Source organism: Dromiciops gliroides, chromosome 1 (genome assembly GCF_019393635.1).
Source record: "Dromiciops gliroides isolate mDroGli1 chromosome 1, mDroGli1.pri, whole genome shotgun sequence".
Taxonomy (NCBI): domain Eukaryota; kingdom Metazoa; phylum Chordata; class Mammalia; order Microbiotheria; family Microbiotheriidae; genus Dromiciops; species Dromiciops gliroides.
The window spans coordinates 44900791-44921475 of NC_057861.1; the positions used below are offsets into that span (position 1 = coordinate 44900791).

Here is a 20685-nt window from a genome sequence, read left to right on the forward strand (position 1 = left end):
CAGAGCAAAGACAGCAGAGCTAGGGAGAATATTAAACACAAGCAGTCCAATAATGTTGGTAAGAACAGTATTTAAAAAGCATTTAAACTCATCAAAACTGGTGACTAGTGTTGGTTCCCCAGAACAGAGTGAATCCTTCCAGTAGATAAGCGGGGGACCACCAGTGTGCGGCTTTGCCCGGCTCTCAAATGGGCCCTCTGGGTTGGCTGGTTTTATTTGACTTTCTTTTTGACAGAGCAGGGTTCTCAGGCAATGGGCAGGATATTGGGAAGTGACCAAAGACGTTAATACAATTGCTTATAGATGTGACTTTGTTAGCTTTGTGGAAGATGGGTTAGAGAAGGGGGCGACTGGAAGCAGGGAAGCCGGTTAGGCTTATGGATAGTCCAGCTGAGACCTGATGAGGCCCCAAAGAAGGTTAGTGAGTAGAAAGAAGAAAACTATTATGGAGGTGAAGTCAACAGGAATTGTCTACTGAGTGAACCCAGCGGTGAGGAAGAGGGAAGAATACAGCGATGATGGCACAGGGTTGTGCATGAACCTGGGAGGCTGAAGGATAGCACCAGGGAGATGGTCTTGGAGATAGTTTTTCATGCTTGGCTGCAGAAACTCAGACTCTTGGATGGTGGTTCATTGGACCAAATGTCTTCCTGGATCCTGGGGGCTGGGTAACAGGATGTGTCTCTGTTTTCTACCACAGGTGGAAAACCTGCAGCAAGAAAGCATTGCTCTGAAAAAACAGACTCAGAAAGTGAAGGAGCAGTTTCTTCAACAAAAGGTGGAGTGCCGATGCTCCTCATTGTTTCTTTCAAGTGAAAATAGCATGTGAAAATTCATATCGATATAATACACTGTAGGTAGAAGCATTACCTTTTTGGGGGGACAATTGGGGTTAAGGGACTTGCCCAGGGTCACACAGCTAGTAAGTGTTAAGTGTCTGAGGCCGGATTTGAACTCAGGTACTCCTGACTCCAGGGCCGGTGCTCTATCCACTGCACCATCTAGCTGCACCGAAGCATTACCTTTTTTTTTTTTTTTTTTTTTTTTTGCGGGTCAGTGGGGGTTAAGTGACTTGCCCAGGGTCACACAGCCAGCAAGTGTCAAGTGTCTGAGGCTGGATCTGAACTCAGGTACTCCTGACTCCAGCGCCGGTGCTTTATCCACTGCGCCACCTAGCTGCCCCGAAGCATTGCCTTTTAACTGATCAAGAAGACAGACTTTTTAACCCTTGTCTTGATTGGTTTTCTTTAAATATATATGTAAACTTTATCACAAGTTCCCACCTAAAAAAGTTGTTTGTAGAGCTCGAGCATGGAAACTGTTGAAGCAAGGATTTTTCATTAAGAAAAGTTACCTTAGATGCTGCCATCCCCCCCACCCCGCCCCCAAGAATGGTCTGTAATTCTCATATGTCCTCATAGGTGATGGTGGAAGCATACCGGAGGGATGCCAGCTCCAAGGAGCAGCTCATCAGCGAACTGAAAGCCACCAAGAAAAGATTTGACTCAGAGATGAGGGATCTGAGGCAAGAGTTAATCAAGCTTAAGGGTGAAAAGGAGTCAGTGGAAGTGGAGCGTGCCAGGTTACAGAAGGAAGTGTCCCAAGTGCAACAGCAAATGGCCGACCTCGAGGGACAACTCCAGCTGGTGCAGAGAGAGCGGGACGAGATGGAGACCCAGTTACAGGTCTGGGCGGCACTGCCGGAGCCATCTCATGGGCATTCCTGATGCTATCACTTAGGCTACCGAGAGGTCTTCCACACGTGTTCAACTCCTCCAGAGTGTCTGATTTAAGAATGGGTCCTTGGGTGGGGCTCTCCATACATCAGGTAGCAAATGTCCATCAAGGGAAAACTTGGAGAACTGAGACAGCAGAGATCCCCCAAATGACCTTTTGTCAACTGTGTATATGTAGGTGCTCAGGTTTTGGTGTCCCCGGAATCATGGTGTTCACCCCAGTTAGCAGACCCCTGTCAGAATAGCATCTCCTCCTGTAAAGCAGGCCCCCACCGAGCAGGCTGAAAGGTGGTTCCTTTCCAAGCTCTCACATTGTTTATCCGTCTCTCTTTTTCAAGTCGGTGCAGTTTGATAAAGAACAAATGGCGTCCCTTACAGAGGTGAATGAGGTGTTGAAACAACAAGTAGAACAAATGCAACTAGAAGCGAGAAAGTAAGTATGCCCCTGGGCACAATGGCTTAGCACAGCAGCCCCTGTTGCCAGGGTATTGCATGCACAGCAGTTTAGTAAGCATGTACCAGTGTCCCTGTGGGTGTGGTTTCAGCACAGGTAGTTTTTCTTAATTTACATACATGCATGCATGTGTGCATATATACATACATTGAAAGCCACCGGAATCTGAGGCAGGAGTTATACATACATAGACATACCTGTACACATACATATACATATGTAGACATACCTATGCCTATCATTTATTCATATAGATATATAGATGTATATGTATAGTTATCTATATATAGAAATACACACATACACATACTTCAGGACTTTAATGATTCTGTGATCTCATGTATGACTATACATTATTATTATTATTATTATTATTATTATTATTATTACTTTTTCCACAAGTATAAAATCTCACTCTGAACATACCCCCTCATTCTGTATACTCGTCTACATCTCCTCTTCTTTTTTTTTTCTTTTTTCTTTTTTCTTTTTTTTTTTTAGCGAGGCAGTTGGGGTTAAGTGACTTGCCCAGGGTCACACAGCTAGTAAGTGTTAAGTGTCTGAGGCCGGATCTGAACTCAGGTACTCCTGACTCCAGAGCCGTTGCTCTATCCACTGTGCCACCTAGCTGCCCCTACATCTCCTCTTATATAAAAATCCATGAGGGGGCAGCTAGGTGGCGCAATGGATAAGGCTTTGGATTCAGGAGGACCTGAGTTCAAACCCAGCCTCAGACACTTAACACTTACTAGCTGTGTGACCCTGGGCAAGTCACTTAAACCCCATTGCCCTGCAAAAAAAAAAAAAAATCCATGAAAGAGGATATACCCTTCTCGAGTTTTTTGCTTTTTAAACATTTTGTAGATACTGTTACAATCCTTGGGCTTTTTAATTGTGCATGCATCAAGTTTGGGCTCTTGCTTGTTAAATATATACATGTACTTATGAACAAGGAAAAAAGTTTACAAGCCCACAAAACTTTTCTTCACTTCTACCCAGGAGATGCACACTCAAATGAAATTGACTTTGCTATATTATTGCACTCTCGGTTGATGCCTATTTGTCAAGATGCAGGGTGGGTGGGCATGGTCCACTTTTTTAAAAACCCAAGGTGGGATATTCCAGGCTGTCAGATTGGATAAACTGGGGATCTGTTACTGACATTGTGAAAGGTTCTACAACTCTACAAAAGGAATCCATTCAGAGTCCTTGTAAATGGAAAGCTTCCCTAGTGCCTTTGGAGTTGGGTTCACATCTTGTAAAAATTCTGTTTGTTTCCTGTTTAAGGGCAGCTGTTCTGTTTCACAGCATGACAGACCATAACCTGCTGGTAGAAATGGCAGAAGCTTAAGCTCAGTGACCCAGACATTATCTTTTTAGCTTTAATACCATGCTAATTTCACAGGACCCTTCCCAAGGAGCTCCAAGAGGAAAATGCAAATTGAAACCTTGGAAAACCTTGCATGTCTTATAATTGGTTTAATGAGTCACTCTTTGTCACTTCTTCCCTGGGACCTTGACCTGGATCATATTGTGACATGTGTTAGCCCTAGAGGCTTTCTGAAGTGCCTTCTAAACTCTGAGATTATATGAAGTTCAACATTCTATTTCATTTCAGTGTTTAGCTTTTTCTAGGCTCAGATTTTTTTTCTTTTTTCCTCCTTTACTGTGCTCCAGGGCCATTACAGAACAAAAGCAGAAGATGAAGCGATTGGGTTCAGATCTGACGAGTGCCCAGAAAGAGATGAAGGCCAAGCACAAAGCCTATGAGAACGCAGTGGGCATCCTGAGCCGCCGCCTCCAGGAAGCCCTCACTGCCAAAGAATCCTCAGAAGCAGAATTAACCAAGCTCAGAGCCCAAGTCACAGAGGGAGGAAACAGCCAAGCGCTGAATGTAGGCAGATGTCACCTTCTCTCTCTCACACATGGAGGTGTGGGCCCACAGTGCAAGGTGTAGGGGGGACAGCATCAATCGCCCCCCTGCCCCAGGCCTCAGTATCTTCATTTGTAAAAGGAGGGTGGTGGGGGCAGCTAGGTGGCACAGTGGATAGAGCACTGGCCTTGGATTCAGGAGGACCTGAGTTCAAATCCGGCCTCAGACATTTTACACACTTACTAGCTATGTGACCCTGGGCAAGTCACTTAACCCCAATTGCCTCACCAAAAAAACAAAAACAAACAAACAAAAAAAAGGAGGGTGGTGGGTCATATGATGGCTGAGATTCCTTCCAAGTTACAAGAAATTTTTTTCCCTTTAGAGAACTTATTGGTGAATAAATTGGGGAGTCAGACAAAAGGGGCCCAGATTTTCTCCTTAATTGTTTATATATCAGGGACTCTGAACTACCTCTTACATGTTCTATGGCCTTTTTAACTTACATGATCCATACTGTTTGGCAGTCCCTGCTGTCCTATTGCTCTCGTAGATCTCGTGAGGGGGGGCTCCTGCCAGCTTTACCATTATTTGTAGCACACAGTATAGACCCCTCCTCTGAAAGAAGCTGTCCTGATTTCAGAACTCTTCTGTATCTTTCACCAATCTAGTACAAAAACTGGGCCCCAGGGTTTTATTTGTTACAATATTAAAATATTTATGATTTAGTTGACTAAAGTTGAAACCCCTTCTAAATGAAGCTTCTAAGGAAATGTATCAAAATATTTGTAGTGTATATGAAACTTCTAAGTGACCAAAACCAGATCCTGTCCCTTAACACTGCCCTTGCTCAGAGAGAAGCAGGCGTGTTGAGTGATTGTTGTCGAGTGCCCTCGGGAAGCAGGATGAGCTGAAACCACCCCCACGCCCCTCCCCTGCCCCTCTGTCTTCAGGAACGCATCCAAGGCCTGGAATTGGAGCTACAGACCGTCGGTCATAGTAAGATGATGCTAGAGAAGGAGCTCCAGGAAATCATCTCCCTGACCAGCCAGGAGTTGGAAGAGTACAGGGAGAAGGTCATCGAGCTAGAAGATGAGGTGGTTTTCTCTGTTCTCTCTTGGGGGCAAAAAAGATAAGGGACGGTGCGTGGATAGGGAGAGGGGGAGCAGTCATGGGGATGGGGGTGGTGTCTAAGGTGCCGTTGTCACATACTGGGCAGGGATTGCAGCCTGGGGTGGTGTGAGCTGCCTTCTCAGCATCTTGTGTGCTGATCTCTGGCTTTGGGAATGCTGACTGTGGCGTGGCAGATGTTGATCAGAACTGTATTCGTTCCATCACTACACCTCTGTAACATCCTTCTGTTGACACGTTCTCTTTCCTTGAACGCTGCTCTGGGTGATAACTGTTGAGCAGAAGGTTTTACTCATAAAATGCACAGCCTGCTCAGCTCACAGTGGGCCTTTATTCTGATTTTTCCCCAGCTCCAAGAATCCAGAGGCTTTAGAAGGAAGATAAAACGTCTCGAAGAGTTGAATAAGAAGCTGGCTCTGGAATTAGAGCACGAGAAGGGAAAGCTGACGGGTCTCGGACAGTCCAATGCAGCCTTACGGGAACACAACAGTATCCTAGAAACTGCATTAGCCAAGAGGGAGGCGGATTTGGTGCAGCTGAACCTGCAGGTATTTGGAGCCTTGTGCTAGTGGGCTGATTCTCAGCGACTTAAAATCAAAGCACATCTTTCTTTAAGAATAGTTGGGGGGGCAGCTGGGTGGCACAGTAGATAAAACACCGGCCCTGGATTCAGGAGGACCTGAGTTCAAATCCGGCCCCAGACACGACACTTAGTAGTTGTGTGACCCTGGGCAAACCCTCACTGCCCTGTCCAAAAAAAAAAAAAAGGAATGCTTAGGGGTGGAAGAATTGACAGCCAGCCACAAACGGAATTACTGTTTCTTCCTGTCTATCCTTATTAAGACAGAATTTCCACAGTGGAAATGAGAACATTTCTCCATGCTTCATATGGCTATGGTTTAATTGGTCATTTTACTCACAGAGGTTTTCTTAAGGGACAGCTTTATCCTCTAGGACCAGAGCAACATGGCTGGCATACAATTTTGATATTTGCTTAGAAAAGCTAAGGTTGTTATGGTCTTGGTCATTCCTGAGGGTTCCCACCATAGCCTCTTTGGAGCTTTCCTACAGTAAAGCTCTTCCTTCACATATGGGGGGCTAGGTGGGAGAGTCTGATGAGGACCACCCTCGCTAGCCCAGAACCTTCTTTGGGGTGCCTGACTGTGGAAGGCCAAGCAATAGTAGTAAAGTCTCCCCGTCCTTCAAATTGAATGGTCAGTTTTTACATCGTTTCTCTGGGCTTCACAGAGACTAAAAGTTCTGTGTCCTTAAGAAGTACATCAGAGTGTCCAGGTCCTTCTGGGAGCTGGTGCCAAGGAGAGCATGCAGCCCCCTCCCTGAGGTCTCCGACTGTGGCAGTCCCATCACCCGCCTATGGCCCAATCCCCCAGACACTTGAAATGGCAGCTCCTTCCCCCACTTCCCTCCCATGGTCTAGGTGCAGGCCGTTCTGCAGCGCAAAGAGGAGGAGGATCAGCAGATGAAACAACTCGTCCATACCTTACAGACTGCACTGGAGAAGGAGAAAGCCAAAGTGCGGAGCCTCAAGGAGCAGGTACATAGCCAAGGCCCCAGCCCCAGGGTTCTGGCAGGCTTGGCACCTGCCAGATCTAGCGATGGGAGTGGCAAAGCTGCTTGTCAGCCTTCTCCAGGGAGCACAGTTAAGAAGCCCCTTTGTCTACACCAGAAGTAAAGAGACAGTGCACCTTAATGAGCAGGAGCCTCTTGTCTCCCCTTGCCACAGGTGGCTGCAGCCAAGGCTGATGCCGGACACAACCGCCGTCATTTCCGAGCTGCAGCCTTGGAGCTGAGTGAGGTGAAGAAGGAGCTGCAGGCCAAGGAGCAACTGGTCCAGAAGCTCCAGGCAGAAGCAGACAGCCTGCAGTGAGTACGGGCTGGCCTCAGGCACTTAGTGACCGTGGGACCGTGGGCAAAGCCCTCGACTTCTGCCCCAGTTTTCTCAACAGGGTTGTTGTGAGGGTCAAGTGAGATAACAGCTATAAAGCGCTTAGCACGGTGCCAGGCACACAGTAGGCGCTTAGTAAATGTTAACCATTCCTAGTCTTATGATGACTCCATCTCAGTATCTCCTGATACTGAGGCCCGGGAGCAGAGGCACATAGCACAATTTCTTTGCAAGCCCTGGTCATTACCAGTGCAGACTTTCCTGACCCGACCTTGCTTGCCCTCGGACTTGACCGCCAGCCAGCAGCAGGCTGTTGGGTAGGGGCAGGTGATGCAGCAGAGCTCCTGCCAGTGTACAGATGTGTCGGTGTCGCCCTTCAAGTTAGCCAGCAGGTGTGTAATAAATCACCCTTGAAACAGATCTGTCCATTGTGGCCAGGACGGACAGCACGTGGTCTGGAAAGTCAGACATCTAGTTATTCGACCTACACAGCCAACTCGTGTGCTTCCCTTGTTCTTGGAGTCTGTGTGCTCATAAATTCACAGAGGAGTCATTTGTGCCAAGAGTGCGTCGTCGTTTGTCTTGTGTACGAGACCATCTCGTTGTTGAGCATTCACAGAGGACCTCAATGAGAGGAAAGGTTCACGTCTTCTGGGCTTGACTTAGACAGCCCAAAAGAAGTACAGATCAGTACAGAAAGGTGGTTCTCCCATTGTTTGCATCCCCAGGGCACAGGAGGGGAAACATTGCCAAGAAGTGTCCCAGTTCCAGCAAGAGTTGGCAGAAGCTCGGACTCAGCTGCAGCTTCTGCAGAAGCAGCTGGACGAACAACTGGACAAACAGCCTGTTGAAAACCAAGAGGTAAAAACCTTAAAGGGCTATGTCCTCAAACAGCCAAAAGCAGGAGGCTCTTGACCAGTGCGTATCTCTCATTAGACGGTCATTAAGTGAATTAACTGAAGACTATTGAATGTTCTGAAATGGGATCCGTTGTCATTTATAGCAGACAAACATTGCACATTCCTTAAGAGTGACCTCTCTAATGGATGAGCCAATGAACTGTTTTTCACCCCTGTGCTGCCTTGCTTTCTATTCTCTTCTTTTAGGTTGAAGATCTCAAATGGGAGATAAGTCAGAAAGAGAGAGAGATCCAGACCCTGAAGCAGCAACTGGGTCACACGGAGCAGCACAGTCAGAAGGAATTGGAGGGGATCCAGCTGGCGCTGCAGGTGGCTGAGGAAGGGGCTACAGCAGGGGGGCTGCTCAGGGGGGCAGAGGAGAGGTTTCTGATGGTGGGCAATCAATAGAGAACAATGATGATCCTGAGCCGTCAGAATTGTCCTTGTCCCTGTGGGAGGGAAAACGAGCCAGCATCTGCTCAGATTGCTCACCTCTAAACAAACGGCTTCTCTGGCAAATGAAACACACTTCTTTGGTGGGAGGAGTCTGCCTCGTGCTCAGAGCTGGCTCCAGAAGACAAGAGTCGATCTGAGGAGGGGGCCTGGGCCCGTGCTCTTTTCACTGGAACCATTTCCTCCTCTTAAAATGAGTATTGGGTGGGGGTGGCTAGGTGGCGCAGTGGATAAAGCACCGGCCCTGGATTCAGGAGGACCTGAGTTCGAATCCGGCCTCAGACACTTGATAATTACTAGCTGTGTGATCCTGGGCAAGTCACTTATCCCCGTTGCCCTGCAAAAAAACCCAAAATGAGTATTGGGAGATGGCGTTAAGGTTCATTATTTCAGAGAGAAACGCTAGCAGAGTGGCTGAAGAGGTGGCCAGGAAGCCTCCTAAGTCCTGGCTTTGGGCTCCGCCCTGGCTCCCACTGACTTTGTGAGCAGCTCTGGGCAGGGGCCACCTGCCTGCCTTGATGGAGCTTATCACATAAATGCTCTCTGTATGGATGAAATCGCAGCTCCCATCCTCATCCGTCATTATTCCTGCTGCCCTTAGGATTCGTGCAGGGAGCTGCAGAAGTGCTGCTGCAAACCCTCAGAAAGTTCTCCCTGGGAGTGGCCGTGGGGGCATCCACACTATGTAAAAAGTCCTCTTCCTTTTACTTTGGGCAAAGTGGGTCCTGCCAGCCCCAAGGCCTACTGAACAGGGACCAGCACTGGGCACACGGACTAGGGACAGTGTCAGTTCTCCCCTTCTCAGCCTCGGGAAGGAGGGAGAGGCCGAGGGGAGAGAATCCTCGGGCAGCACAAGCGGGGCCTGCCTCGGCCCTTTGCAAAGAGATCAGCCTCTAACTTTCTACAGTGGCTGAAAAACCTCTCACTTCTCTCTCCAGAATATTAAGACAGAGCTGGACATGGCACGGGAAGATCTCTCTATGACCCAGAAAGATAAATTCACCCTTCAGGCTAAGGTGACGGAGCTGAAGAACAGCATGAAGACACTGCTCCAGCAAAACCAGCAACTGAAGCTGGACCTGAAGCAGGGCAAGATGAAGAAGGTAGCATCCTGAGCTCCCACTTGGGGCAGCAGGGGGGATCCCCCGCCACCAGAGGAGGGACCAGGCGGGTTATGCCACAGGGCCTTGGCCAGCAGAGTTGTTTCCCCTCCAACTGCCAGTTTGTATTTTGTAATGCTGGAAGAGGCATCATGTTGTGGGAACATTGTTAAGGCCATACCAGGGGCATATTCCTGTCCACCCAGCGGCATGGGTACAACCCGTTCTCATTGTGCTGAGGAGATGGGGTGTGAGTGCAGTACAGAAAGAAGCTTCGGAGTAATGGGTCGCGTAGGGCCACGACACACATGGGCCTGCTCTCCATGGTCGCTTCCTGCTGTGTCATCCGAGTTCCATACATTTATGAGGTTAATTGCTTTAATTCATCCATCAGAAATGAGTGTACCAGCAAACTCTGGGGCACCAAAATGGTGAGACCTGATGACCCATTGGATAAGTAACATGTCCTTAGGATGCCAAAGGCCCTTCATGGAAAACACTCTTATCTTCTGGTCCCACCTAAGGAGGTAGATATCTAAGATCACAGGTCTTACCAATTAACCTAGTCTCGATGAGTTAACGTGTAAAGGGCTTTGTAAACCTCAAAATGCTGTATAAATGCTGGCTCTTCCTTGGGGTCCTCAAAACACAGTCTTTGCCCCGGCTGAATCTGTGGGCCCTCCTGTCCGTAGCTGGGTCACATGATGCAGGCTTAGAAAGCTTGGGGCTGCACATGGGTGTTGTCATTCTTCTTCCCCACCCCCACCCCCCAGAGCCCTAAACAGAGGCACTAACTACACATTTGTTTTTCAGAGGAAGGAACTGAAGGGAGAGACCAATTCCAACCCCGTGACGCCCGTTAAAATTCCAGACTGCCCCGTCCCTGCCTCCCTCCTAGAGGAGCTGCTCAAGCCCCCATCGACTGTGAGCAAGGAGCCGCTCAAGAACCTGAACAGCTGCCTCCAGCAACTGAAGTAGGACCTCTAGTTTTAGCGTTTAGTAACGAAAGCAAAATCCTTCGGGGGCGGGCTTTCACATCACCCAGGCCATGCACCCACAAAGGGTGCTGCCGCCTCCAGACCTCCCTCTTTCCTGTGTCCCCATCCATTTTGCTGCATCTCATAGAATGACAGGATTTCTGAGTCAGATGGGTTCTCTCAACAGCCCTCTCATTCCAACTCACACCTGAACAAGAGCCCTTGAGAGCACCCAGCAAGGCCTGAGCCTCCTGCCTCTGCTAGAAGACATCCCTCTTCCGGGGCAGCCCTGGTGGCCATAGAGGGACAGTTCTCATTGGTTTTAGTTTTTCCACTCATCCATCATTTGTTGAATACCTACTGCGTGCACACCCAGGGATCCTCACAACTGAGGAGATTCTTACAATCTAGCTTAGTACATAAGACACCTATAATAAAGAAAGATAGGGGGGCTAGCTTGTATATATTAATCTTCCTTCTTCTTTGGTCTCTTTGGACTAGGCAAAAAATAATTGAAAGTCAGGACAGCTAGGTGGCACAGTGGATAAAGCACAGGCCCTGAATTCAGGAGGACCTGAGTTCAAATCCAGCCTCAGACACTTGACACTTACTGGCTGTATGGCCCTGGGCAAGTCACTTAACCCTCATTGCCCTGCAGAAAAACAAAAAGTCTTTCTGGAGGGACATTCATATAAAATATTTGAGAATCAAAAAAATCAACTTTACAAATAAAATATGGGGGGAAGTATGAATACGCAGTAATTGACCTGGGACAATCCTAGCTTTTAGTGCACTCCAAGCTCCAGGTGAGTCAGCAGCCAAGAGAGCTACAGCTGTCTCCAGTGCATTAGTAAAAGAAATGGCCGGGCCTAGGAGGATAATCGTCCCTCTGTACCTTGTCCTACGTCCAAATGCCAGTATTCTATGTTGGGCCTCACTTTTATGAAGGTGGTAGGTAAGTGGGAGAGTGCAGTCGGCGTGGTCAAGAGTCTCCAGGCCCCGCTGCCTGATCCAGTGAAGGAACAGGCCGTGGTCAGCCTGTAACAAGGGTATTCGAGGGGAGCTTTGGCTGTTCTCAGGTATTTGGAAGAGAGATGAGACTTGTTCTCTTGGGCCCCGTGTGGCAGAACCCAGAACAGCGAGTTGAGGCAGAGGCTGGCCAGCAACCACCAAAGGAGCCTGTTTTAGGGGGATTCTTGTTCAAGGGTAGGTCGGCAAGCATGGGCACTGAGCTCCTCACAGTTCGAGTGTCTGGGTGCTTTTCAGGTGATTATTGGCTATTTATGGATCGTTTGTCAGTTGTCTTTGAATATATCTCATCTCATCCCTTAGGGAATGAGGGTTTCCTTTGAATATTTGTATCAGTTTAAAACATCCCATTTCTATATATTATGTTTACTGTAGCTATTTTATCCCTGCTGTTTTTCTTTTTATCTTGCTTACAGGCATGGGGGAGTGTTGTGGGGCTTATATATAACCATGTTTTCTTCTGTTGAGTGGATAAAAATATTAATGTATTATTTCATTTTCATCTAACTTTGGGTTGTTGGGTTTTTTGTAAGTATTAATTATGTGGTCTGGCTCAAATTTATGTTAGTATATGGTATGAGGTTTGAGGATCCAGATTTATTTTCAGCTACATCTGGTTATTTTTTATTTTATTTATTTATTTTGGTGGGGCAGTGAGGGTTAAGTGACTTGCCCAGGGTCACACATAGAGTAAGTGTCAAGTGTCTAAGGCCAGATTTGAACGTAGTTCCTCCTGAATCCAGGGCCAGTACTTTATCCACTGTACCACCTAGCTGCCCTACCACATCTGGTTCTTTTTTTTTGCATTTGGGGTTAAATGACTTGCCCAGGGTCACAAAGCTAGTAAGTGTTAAGTGTCTGAGGCTGGATTTGAACTCAGGTCCTCCTGAATCCAGGGCCGGTGCTCTATCCACTGCGCCACCTAGCTACCCCCACATCTGGTTCTTAAGGAGGGTTTTCTGTTGGCTTTAAATATTGTGGTAGAAAATTATTATACATCTCTCTGATACTCCTAGATTGCCTTCTTTTCAGTCAGTATTTATTCCTTTGATATATTTCCTTTTCTTAAAAGGCAAGAAATGGATAGTCTTCAGCGCCAGATGGAAGAACACACGATCACGGTACATGAATCGATGTCTTCGTGGACTCAGATGGAGGGCCACTTAATGGACCTCTCGGTTACTGGCCCTCCTGCTGCCTCACGGGAACTCGAAAATGCCAGCGTTGACCGAAAGGAACAGACCTGCCCTGCCCATATCCAACAAGTATTGGAACAATGACCCCGAGCTGCCCCCTGGGTATCCTCTTGTCTCTGAATGTGTGAAGGATTTTTGTTTTATCGCCCTTATTTATTTGACTGTGCACTTGATTTTTCCCTATGAGTTGCAGTTTTGAGTTCTCCTTTTGCCGCGGAGGATGCAAGAGCATGAGGGCAGAGGACCAGAGAAGTGCCCTGTTCATGGGCCGCGCTTACTCCTTCCTACCAAAGTAAGGCAGTCTCAGGCGGGCCTTGTCTCTGATGTTCCTGGACGGGCGTCTGGGTGTGTCAGGCCAGAGTTCTGAGAGCTCCTCTCAGAGACTGCAGACTTCTGGCCTGGGAAGTGCTGGCTCCACGTCTGTCTCCCTTTCCTTCTCAGCTCTGTAGGAAGCTTCATTTTCCTGCAGAGAAGAAAACACTTATTTTGCACCTTTTACTTTATTTTTCAAATACGTCCATCTTACAGCTGGACGTCTATAAATAGTAAAAATCATATAATTGTTACAAAATACCCTTATATAATTTAAAATTACTTGGACTGTCTTTTTTGTTCTTCTGTCTCTCTCTTGTTGCCATGTTGAAGTCTGCTGTTAGAAAATCTTGTACATAGAGTATTTAGGGAAGCTGACCGGTACAGGTGAGGCTTGTAGAAAAAGAAGTATTTTATTTACTGTACCTTTCAAACACAAAAATGCCTACATGAAAGGGGTTGGGGTTTGGGTTTTTTCCATCACCTTTCTTGCTCAGCTGTTTGCAAAGCGCACAGAGCTCCGCTCTCGCTTTCGGTGGGAGCATTGGCACAGACACAGCCTCCCTCACCCTGACCAAAGCATCGCAGTTCCTAAGCGGGGGTCCTACCACCTGTTGAGGTCCTGCCAAAGCAGAGGAAAAGGAGGGGGTGAGGGAGTGCGTAACAGAGCGAGGGGAAGGAAAGGGAGAGATAAGAAAAGACTGGCCATAGGTAGGGTAGGATGCCATAGTTTGGCCAGCCTCAGGCTTCAGTTCTCTTTGCAGGCAGGTTGGAAATGGGCTCATGAGGATCCCCCTCCCACCTCTGTCCGGCTCTGACAGCCTGAGGTTTTAAACCTGAAACTGACATCTGGGGAGAGTCACCCCAGCCACCTGAGAGAAACACTCCTTGCAGACTGGGCTTTATGGGCACGTTAGTCACATTTACAAAAAAGCTTCCTTTCAGTCTCTTTCCTGCTCAGGTTTCATGTTTCTGATGCAAATGAGTGGGGAAAAATTAAGACACTAGAATCAGTGCAGGTGTCTGGTTGTTTTCTCTTACCTGGTTGCTCATGAAACCTAGAATACCTGCATTTGCAAATCGGGCACCCTGGATAGGCCACACTTCAACTCTTCACATCATGCCACCCAAACTAAACACCATCAGAGGGGTAGGTCAGGAGTCCAGCAGTTTGTAAACATTGGGTTCGGTTTTGCTTAATTTGCAAAGAAAAGTCATGGGGAAAAATTGCCATTGAGTAGTGGGAGATTTTTGTATTTCTAAGCTCTGGGGGAGGGAGGGAATAATCTGTTAATGGGGCTCTCAGATGCCCATTATGCAGAATAACTGGCCTGAAAATGATGTTATGAAGTGTTACTGATCAGTCCAGATATGCTCACATTTACTCTATATATGACAGAAGCTTAATTACTCTCATGGAGAAAACAGTATGGTATTCTTAAGCCGTTTCTTGTGTTCTTAAAACTGCCTCTTAAACTGTGTTGCAAGAGGAAATAAAAATACCCTGTTGTTAGTGGATAAGGGTAAAATAACATTAATGTTAAATACACTTAGTGATGCTAAAAGAAAATACTCCCATCAAGTGTTGCCATTTCTAAAGAATTGTCATTTGTGCGAGGGTGATTCTTGCTGCCATACTGGAAAATCATCCTTAGCAGCAGATGCAGGCACAATACCCACCTTCCTAGTTTTGTGTGACATTTGTCTCTCCCCCAGGCTGCGTGTGGGGGGTGCCTTAGCAAGGTGTGTTCAGGGTTCACTTTTCCACAAAGGAAGAGAAGCTTGGTTAGTTGTCAGGTGAATTCAAACTTCTTTTTGTTTTTCTTCATCTTCTTTTCATTCTGCTCTTGGTTATTTCTCACATTCATTCCTTCTCTCACTCCCACCCTGAGAAACCCAGTAATTTTCTCAACTCTCTTTGCAATGTGCTCGTCCCAAAGCCTCAGCCAGTCCCATTCCTTCTGGCTCAGAGAACATTCACAGGGTCGAGTGTTTTAGCTCTGAATGGTTCTCTAGGCTTGGGCCCTGCTGCTGGCTGGGTGGGAGTTTAAGGGAACGTCTCAAGACTCTGTTTGGCTTCCCTCTCATTCCCACCCTCCCAGCCGCTGGACATCAACCCTTTTCTCCCTTTTCTCCCCCTGGTACCTGGGACATCCTAGGCTGGGGAAATAAATCTGAGGCCTCTCAGTGTCTGCTTAGACACTGCTATTGGGCTTCCCCAAGAAGTCACTTTAAAGAGGAAAACTAGTGCCTCCATAACCTACGAGATAATCTCCAAGTTGCCTCCTTTGGAAGGGACTCTGCTTCCTGTAGCTGCCTCACTGTCCTACCTCCCCCAGCCAGGCTCTAGTGAAGAAAGGGCCAGGCCATCTGAAGTGACTCGTGAGTCGACTCATGGAAAGAAAGCAGGGATCACTCCTTTGTAAAGCAAAGACTCCACTTGCAACATACTTGTAGATGTCTGTAATGAATGCAGTGTTCAATCCCCAAGGGAAAGTTCATGCTCTATGGAATCATTACTTAGTCTTCCAGTTTGTTCCAAGATGTTTTGTGCAACCTGGTTGTCGTTATTCCTTCTTTGGTACCCAACATCTCCAAGAAATATTGTGGATCTTATAGATCCATCAAAGTGTTCTTCCCTCTGGAGGGTGTGACAGCTGATTTTTCTCTTGTCATAGGATGCACAAGTGGCTGTTACTGTGGTTGGTACAGATTGAGGTTCAAATTGTAAAGAGGTCCCCAAGAGAATTGCCCCCCAAGGTGCATGGTGATAGGGATAGTTGGACAGTGTTTTGTGAAACTTCCCATGTTGTTCAGCTGACAGCATCCATTTTCTGTACAGGTGAAATTTCCCTGTAAAAGCAATAGCAAATCAAATTTTAGGCCTATAGAATTGGCATGACTATGTATGAACACTTTCGTGAGTGCTAAAAAAAAATGTCTTGGATAGATGTCCTGAGGTGAAGCCATCCAGTTATTAAAAAGAGATGCCTTGGAGCCTAGCTTTAACCAGATCCCATGTGGCCTGGAATTGGGTATAGGCCCAAGGGTCTTAAGCCTTTCCTATCCAAGGCAGGTTTGTGAGTGGAGGGATCAGAAGAATTTTGTTATACCATGCTCTCACCTTAACTGTGGGCCCATAATGTGGGCCCAAAGATAGCAATACAGGGAGACTTTAATACTCTGATTGGTTTCCAGTTATCTAATCAAATGTTCATTAGCTAATCAAAATAAGATTCACATACATGCAAAAAATTATTCATGCATATAAATCTATTAAAATTTGTTCATCAGGTTGGGGCTCTTTTTTGGTGGAATAACTTGAGGAAAATGTGACACCATGTACAATGAATGATTATCTTATACAGCATGTTAATTAAAACGGTTTAAGTGTGCATAGGAATTCCTAAGTTTTGTGCAATAAACTATTTTTGGTAAAGGGTTTCATATTTATTATTTGGGAATTCATTATAATAATTTAAGTACAATTTGTCTCTTTTATTGAGGTGTATGTTTTCCCCCCTCATAAAAATGTTAAATTGCTCTATGGAAATTGATTGATTTCAATAACAGTTTTGCTCTCATTCTATCAGTTTTCAAAATGCTTTGAAGTCTGCTTTTTTCTGTTCCACTTAAATCACTGAAGCAAGACGATCTTGTTCTTATTTCTTCCGTCTGCAGCCCCCTTGGCTGGTTTTGATGTTTCACATTTGCAACTACATATAAAAGCAAACAAAAATAAGATAGTAAGACTTCAGAAGTATCCATTGCATTAGTTACTGGACACTTCCAAGATGGCAGAAGGAGAAACAGTGGATTTGAAGTTGTCCAGAATCCTGTTGAGGATAGAACCATCCAGAAGGGGAGCGAGTTCCCCTGAGAAGCAGCCAGCCCCTCACCCCAGAGGGGGTCCACAAGAGCTGCATGACTCCCTGTTCAGATGTCTAGAGGAGTCTTGTTCCGCTTAGACGAGGTGCCATGAGAAGCCCCTTCCAACTCTTAGATCCCGTGATTTTGCATCTAGGATTAAAAGATTTAGAGAGCATGCTCTTCTGGGCTGGGCCCCCTAGTCTTACTAGTAAAGCCATTGTTTCTCTTCTGCACCCCCATTTATACACTAATTAATGGAGGGGAGGGGGCACACTAGCAACTGGAGGCAACAGGAAAGGTTCTAGCTGGCAAATCCTGCGTCCTCTTGGGATGCCTCAACTGTTTCAATGGACTTTTCTCAAATGTTATCTACTTTTGATATTTCCTGACCACTCCTTCCCTTCTGCATTCTGTCCTGGTTTTCTTGAATAGATTGTCATCCATGTACCAGGCCTCTGTCTTCCTCTCACATGCTGTAAGGCAGCTGGTTGGACAGTGGATAGAGCACTAAGCTTGGAGTCAAGAATTCAAATCCAGCTTCAGATACTTACTAGTCGTGTGACCCTGGGTGAGTCACTTCACCTGTTTGCCTCAATTTCCTCCATTGCTTCCCAGGGTTGTTGCGTGGATCAAATGAGTTAACATTGTACTTAATAGGCCCCGGCACCTAGTAGGGCTACATAACTCATTTTTCCTCATGGCTTCTATATTGTCCCTACAGAGATGATTCTGAAATGTATGGGGTATACCCAACCCTCCTCTGTCCTGAACCAACTATAAGACAATAAGAAGCAGAATGCAGGGGCAGCTAGATGGCGCAGTAGATAGTGCACCGGCCCTGGATTCAAGAGTACCTGAGTTCAAATCCGGCCTCAGACACTTAATACTTACTAGCTGTGTGACCCTAGGCAAGTCGCTTAACCCCAGTTGCCTCACTTAAAAAAAAAAAAAACAAAAAACAAAAAGAAGCAGAATGCAAAGAAAGCACAAGTCAGGAACCACATTCAAATCCCACTTCTCATACTGCCTGGATCCCTGGCAGGCGTTCCATTTCCCTGGGTCTCGGGTTCCCCATCTATAAAGTGATGAGGTTGGGCTTTGTGGCCCCTGAGGTCCCTCCTAGTTCCATCTCAACTGTGATAGACCTAACTCTTCTCAGCAATACAATGATCCAAGATAATTCCAAAGGATTCACAATGGAAAATGCTCTCCACATCCAGAAAAAACTGCGGAATCTGAATGCAGATTGAACCATACTGTTTCTACTTTTTTCTTTTTTGAGGTTTTTCTCTTTTGTTCTGATTCTTCTTTCACAACATGACTAATGCAGAAAAAGAAAAGAGAGATTTACGACTCACTTTCCCCCAAAGAAACCACCTCCCTTCTGAACTCCCCTATTTTCATTAAAGAGACTACCATATTTCCATTCAGCTAGATCCGCAAATTTGAAATCATCCTCTCTTCTCTCACCAGACTAAATCTTGTCATTTTTGCCTCCCAATTACCTCTCATATCCATCCCTTTCTTTCTGCTCACAACCCCTACCTTCTGCCATAGACCATAGCAACAATTATTCATCCCTCACACAACTGCCAAACATTCCTAAAGCTTGCATCTGCCCTGATGAAAGAGTCCCCTCCCGGGGCCGCTATTGCCTCCAAGACTAAACGTGAACTCTTGTTTGAGTGGTAGAGCCTTTCACACTCTACTGTCCGCTTATTACACATTGTTCTTTGTCACACTGAAGCTCCAGCCAAACTGGCTTACTTGCTGTTCCCATGTGAATATTCCAAGTCAATTGAACACTCATTTAATAAATGCCTACCATGTATGTACAAGATGTGCTAAGCACTAGGGATACAGAGGCAAAAAGTCCCTGTCTTCAAGGAGTTCAGTCTAACAGGAGGGAGAGTCAGACAATTAACATATATAAAGCACCTACTATGTGCCAGGCTTTGTGCTAAACACTGGGAATACAAAGAAAGGCAAAAAGTGCCCGCCCTCTAGGAGCTCACAGTCTAATGGGAGAGACAACACCAACAACTTTATGTAAACAAAATACCCACAAGAAAAATTAGAAATCAGTAAAGGAAAGGTACTAAAGTAAGAAGCATTGAGAAACCTCAATGCTCTGTAGGAGATGGGATGTTAGCTGGGACCTGGAGGGTGTCAGGAAAGCCAGGAGGGAAAATTCCAGGCAGGAGGTACAAAAGGAAAGCAGAATTAGGAAATGGGGTGTGAAGAATGGCAGCAGAGCGCCAGTGACAGACTAGAAACAACCAGGTTTCCTTGAAACCCCTTAAACACCAGACCAAAGATTTTATGTTTGATTCTGGGGGTGATACAGAGTCACTGGAAGTTATTGAATGGGTTGGGGGGTATTCAATAATCCAAGTGTAAGGTGATGAAGCCTACCCTCCGGTTGGGGCACTATAAAAAAACAGAAAGGGGAGTATGTGAGAAACCTTACAAAGGTAAAACCAATAGGTAACAGACTACATATGGGGGTCTGAGAGAGAGAGAGAGAGAGAGAGGAGTCTCAGTTGTGAACCTGGGTAACTGGGAGGTTGGTGGTGCCCTCTAATGTACAAAAGGAGTTAGGAAGAAGGGAGAGTTGGGGGAGGGGAAAAGAAAATGAGTTCAGTTTTGTATGTGCTGACTTGGGGATCTCCATCTTCCCCTTCGCTTCTTGCAACTTGGAACCCATCCTTTCCTTCAAGGCTCAAGTTCCACTTCCTTTAAGGCCACTCCTGATTCCTTTAGCTGTCCCCGCCCTCCCCCAAATCACTATATTAATTGTGTGTATATACTCTATACTTATCTGTGAACATGTAATCCCCTAATAGAATATAAATTCCTTGAGGGCAGAAACCACCTCACTTTTGCTTCCGTTATCTCCAGCTTCTACCACAAGGGTGCTTAATAGATGCATATTAGTTGATTGACCAAAGGTTTTTGTTTTGTTTTTTTGGTGAGGGAGTAAGATTCCTCCCTAACTTTAAATAGCTAGATGAGGATCCAAGCTACAATGAAAATATCGTGCCCCATAATTGCAAAAGTAGTTGCCTGGAGAAAAGACAACATGGGGACAGAATTACGGTCGACAAATATTTGATGGTTGAAGAGAGATTAAACATCTGCGCTCAGGGGCCATGCAGAATTAGGACCAATTGGGGAAGGTTAAAGAGAGGCCAACCTGAACTGTGAGAGAACCACAGAGATGAAATGGAATTTCCTCATGGATCTACAAGAAAGGAACTGGGATTGAATGGCCGCTTGGTGGCATTGTTCTATAGAGAAGGTATGCTTCAAGTAAAGGTTTTACTTCTGACCTTTATGATCCCTCAATTTTAAAGAAAAAACAATTAGAAACTTATATTCAACTCCCTGGTGAGCTCAGTGGGATTTCACTGTTCTCTCAATTACCCAGACTGGGATAATCCTTACCGCCACCCCCCACCCCCTTCTGCATTTTATCCAGTCAGTCTCAAATTCTCTCTTTTCTGGTTCAGTATATCTTGTATATCTAGCTTTACTATTCAACTAGAATATAAACTCTCTGAGGACATAGACTGTTTTGTTTGTATCTGTCTTTGTTTCCCTGGCTACTAGTGTAGTGCCTTAGATAACAGTTTATTGAATTTAAATGAATTGAATTATCATTTCCTCTCCCTCCCCTTTTGCAGTCCTAATCTCTTTCTCTCTAGATGCATAACTATTCTCCTGAATTATGCTACCAGATCAGCCTC

At 46.1% G+C, this 20685-nt stretch overlaps 1 protein-coding gene across 2 annotated transcripts in view; it reads left to right on the forward strand.

Moving 5' to 3' along the window:
* Window positions 1–16610, forward strand: part of GOLGA3 (golgin A3) — a 43465-nt gene extending 26855 nt beyond the window's left edge. For both annotated transcript variants that reach the window (XM_043965547.1, XM_043965553.1), the window contains exons 12-24: window positions 701–778; window positions 1422–1685; window positions 2075–2169; window positions 3868–4084; window positions 5017–5160; window positions 5545–5742; window positions 6633–6749; window positions 6939–7078; window positions 7829–7961; window positions 8207–8329; window positions 9391–9555; window positions 10366–10526; window positions 12631–16610. In XM_043965547.1, the coding sequence (XP_043821482.1) occupies window positions 701–778; window positions 1422–1685; window positions 2075–2169; window positions 3868–4084; window positions 5017–5160; window positions 5545–5742; window positions 6633–6749; window positions 6939–7078; window positions 7829–7961; window positions 8207–8329; window positions 9391–9555; window positions 10366–10526; window positions 12631–12838 (2043 nt within the window). In that variant the 3' untranslated portion in view covers window positions 12839–16610. The remainder of the gene's footprint in view (window positions 1–700; window positions 779–1421; window positions 1686–2074; window positions 2170–3867; window positions 4085–5016; window positions 5161–5544; window positions 5743–6632; window positions 6750–6938; window positions 7079–7828; window positions 7962–8206; window positions 8330–9390; window positions 9556–10365; window positions 10527–12630) is intronic.
* The last annotated feature ends 4075 nt before the right edge of the window (window positions 16611–20685 follow it).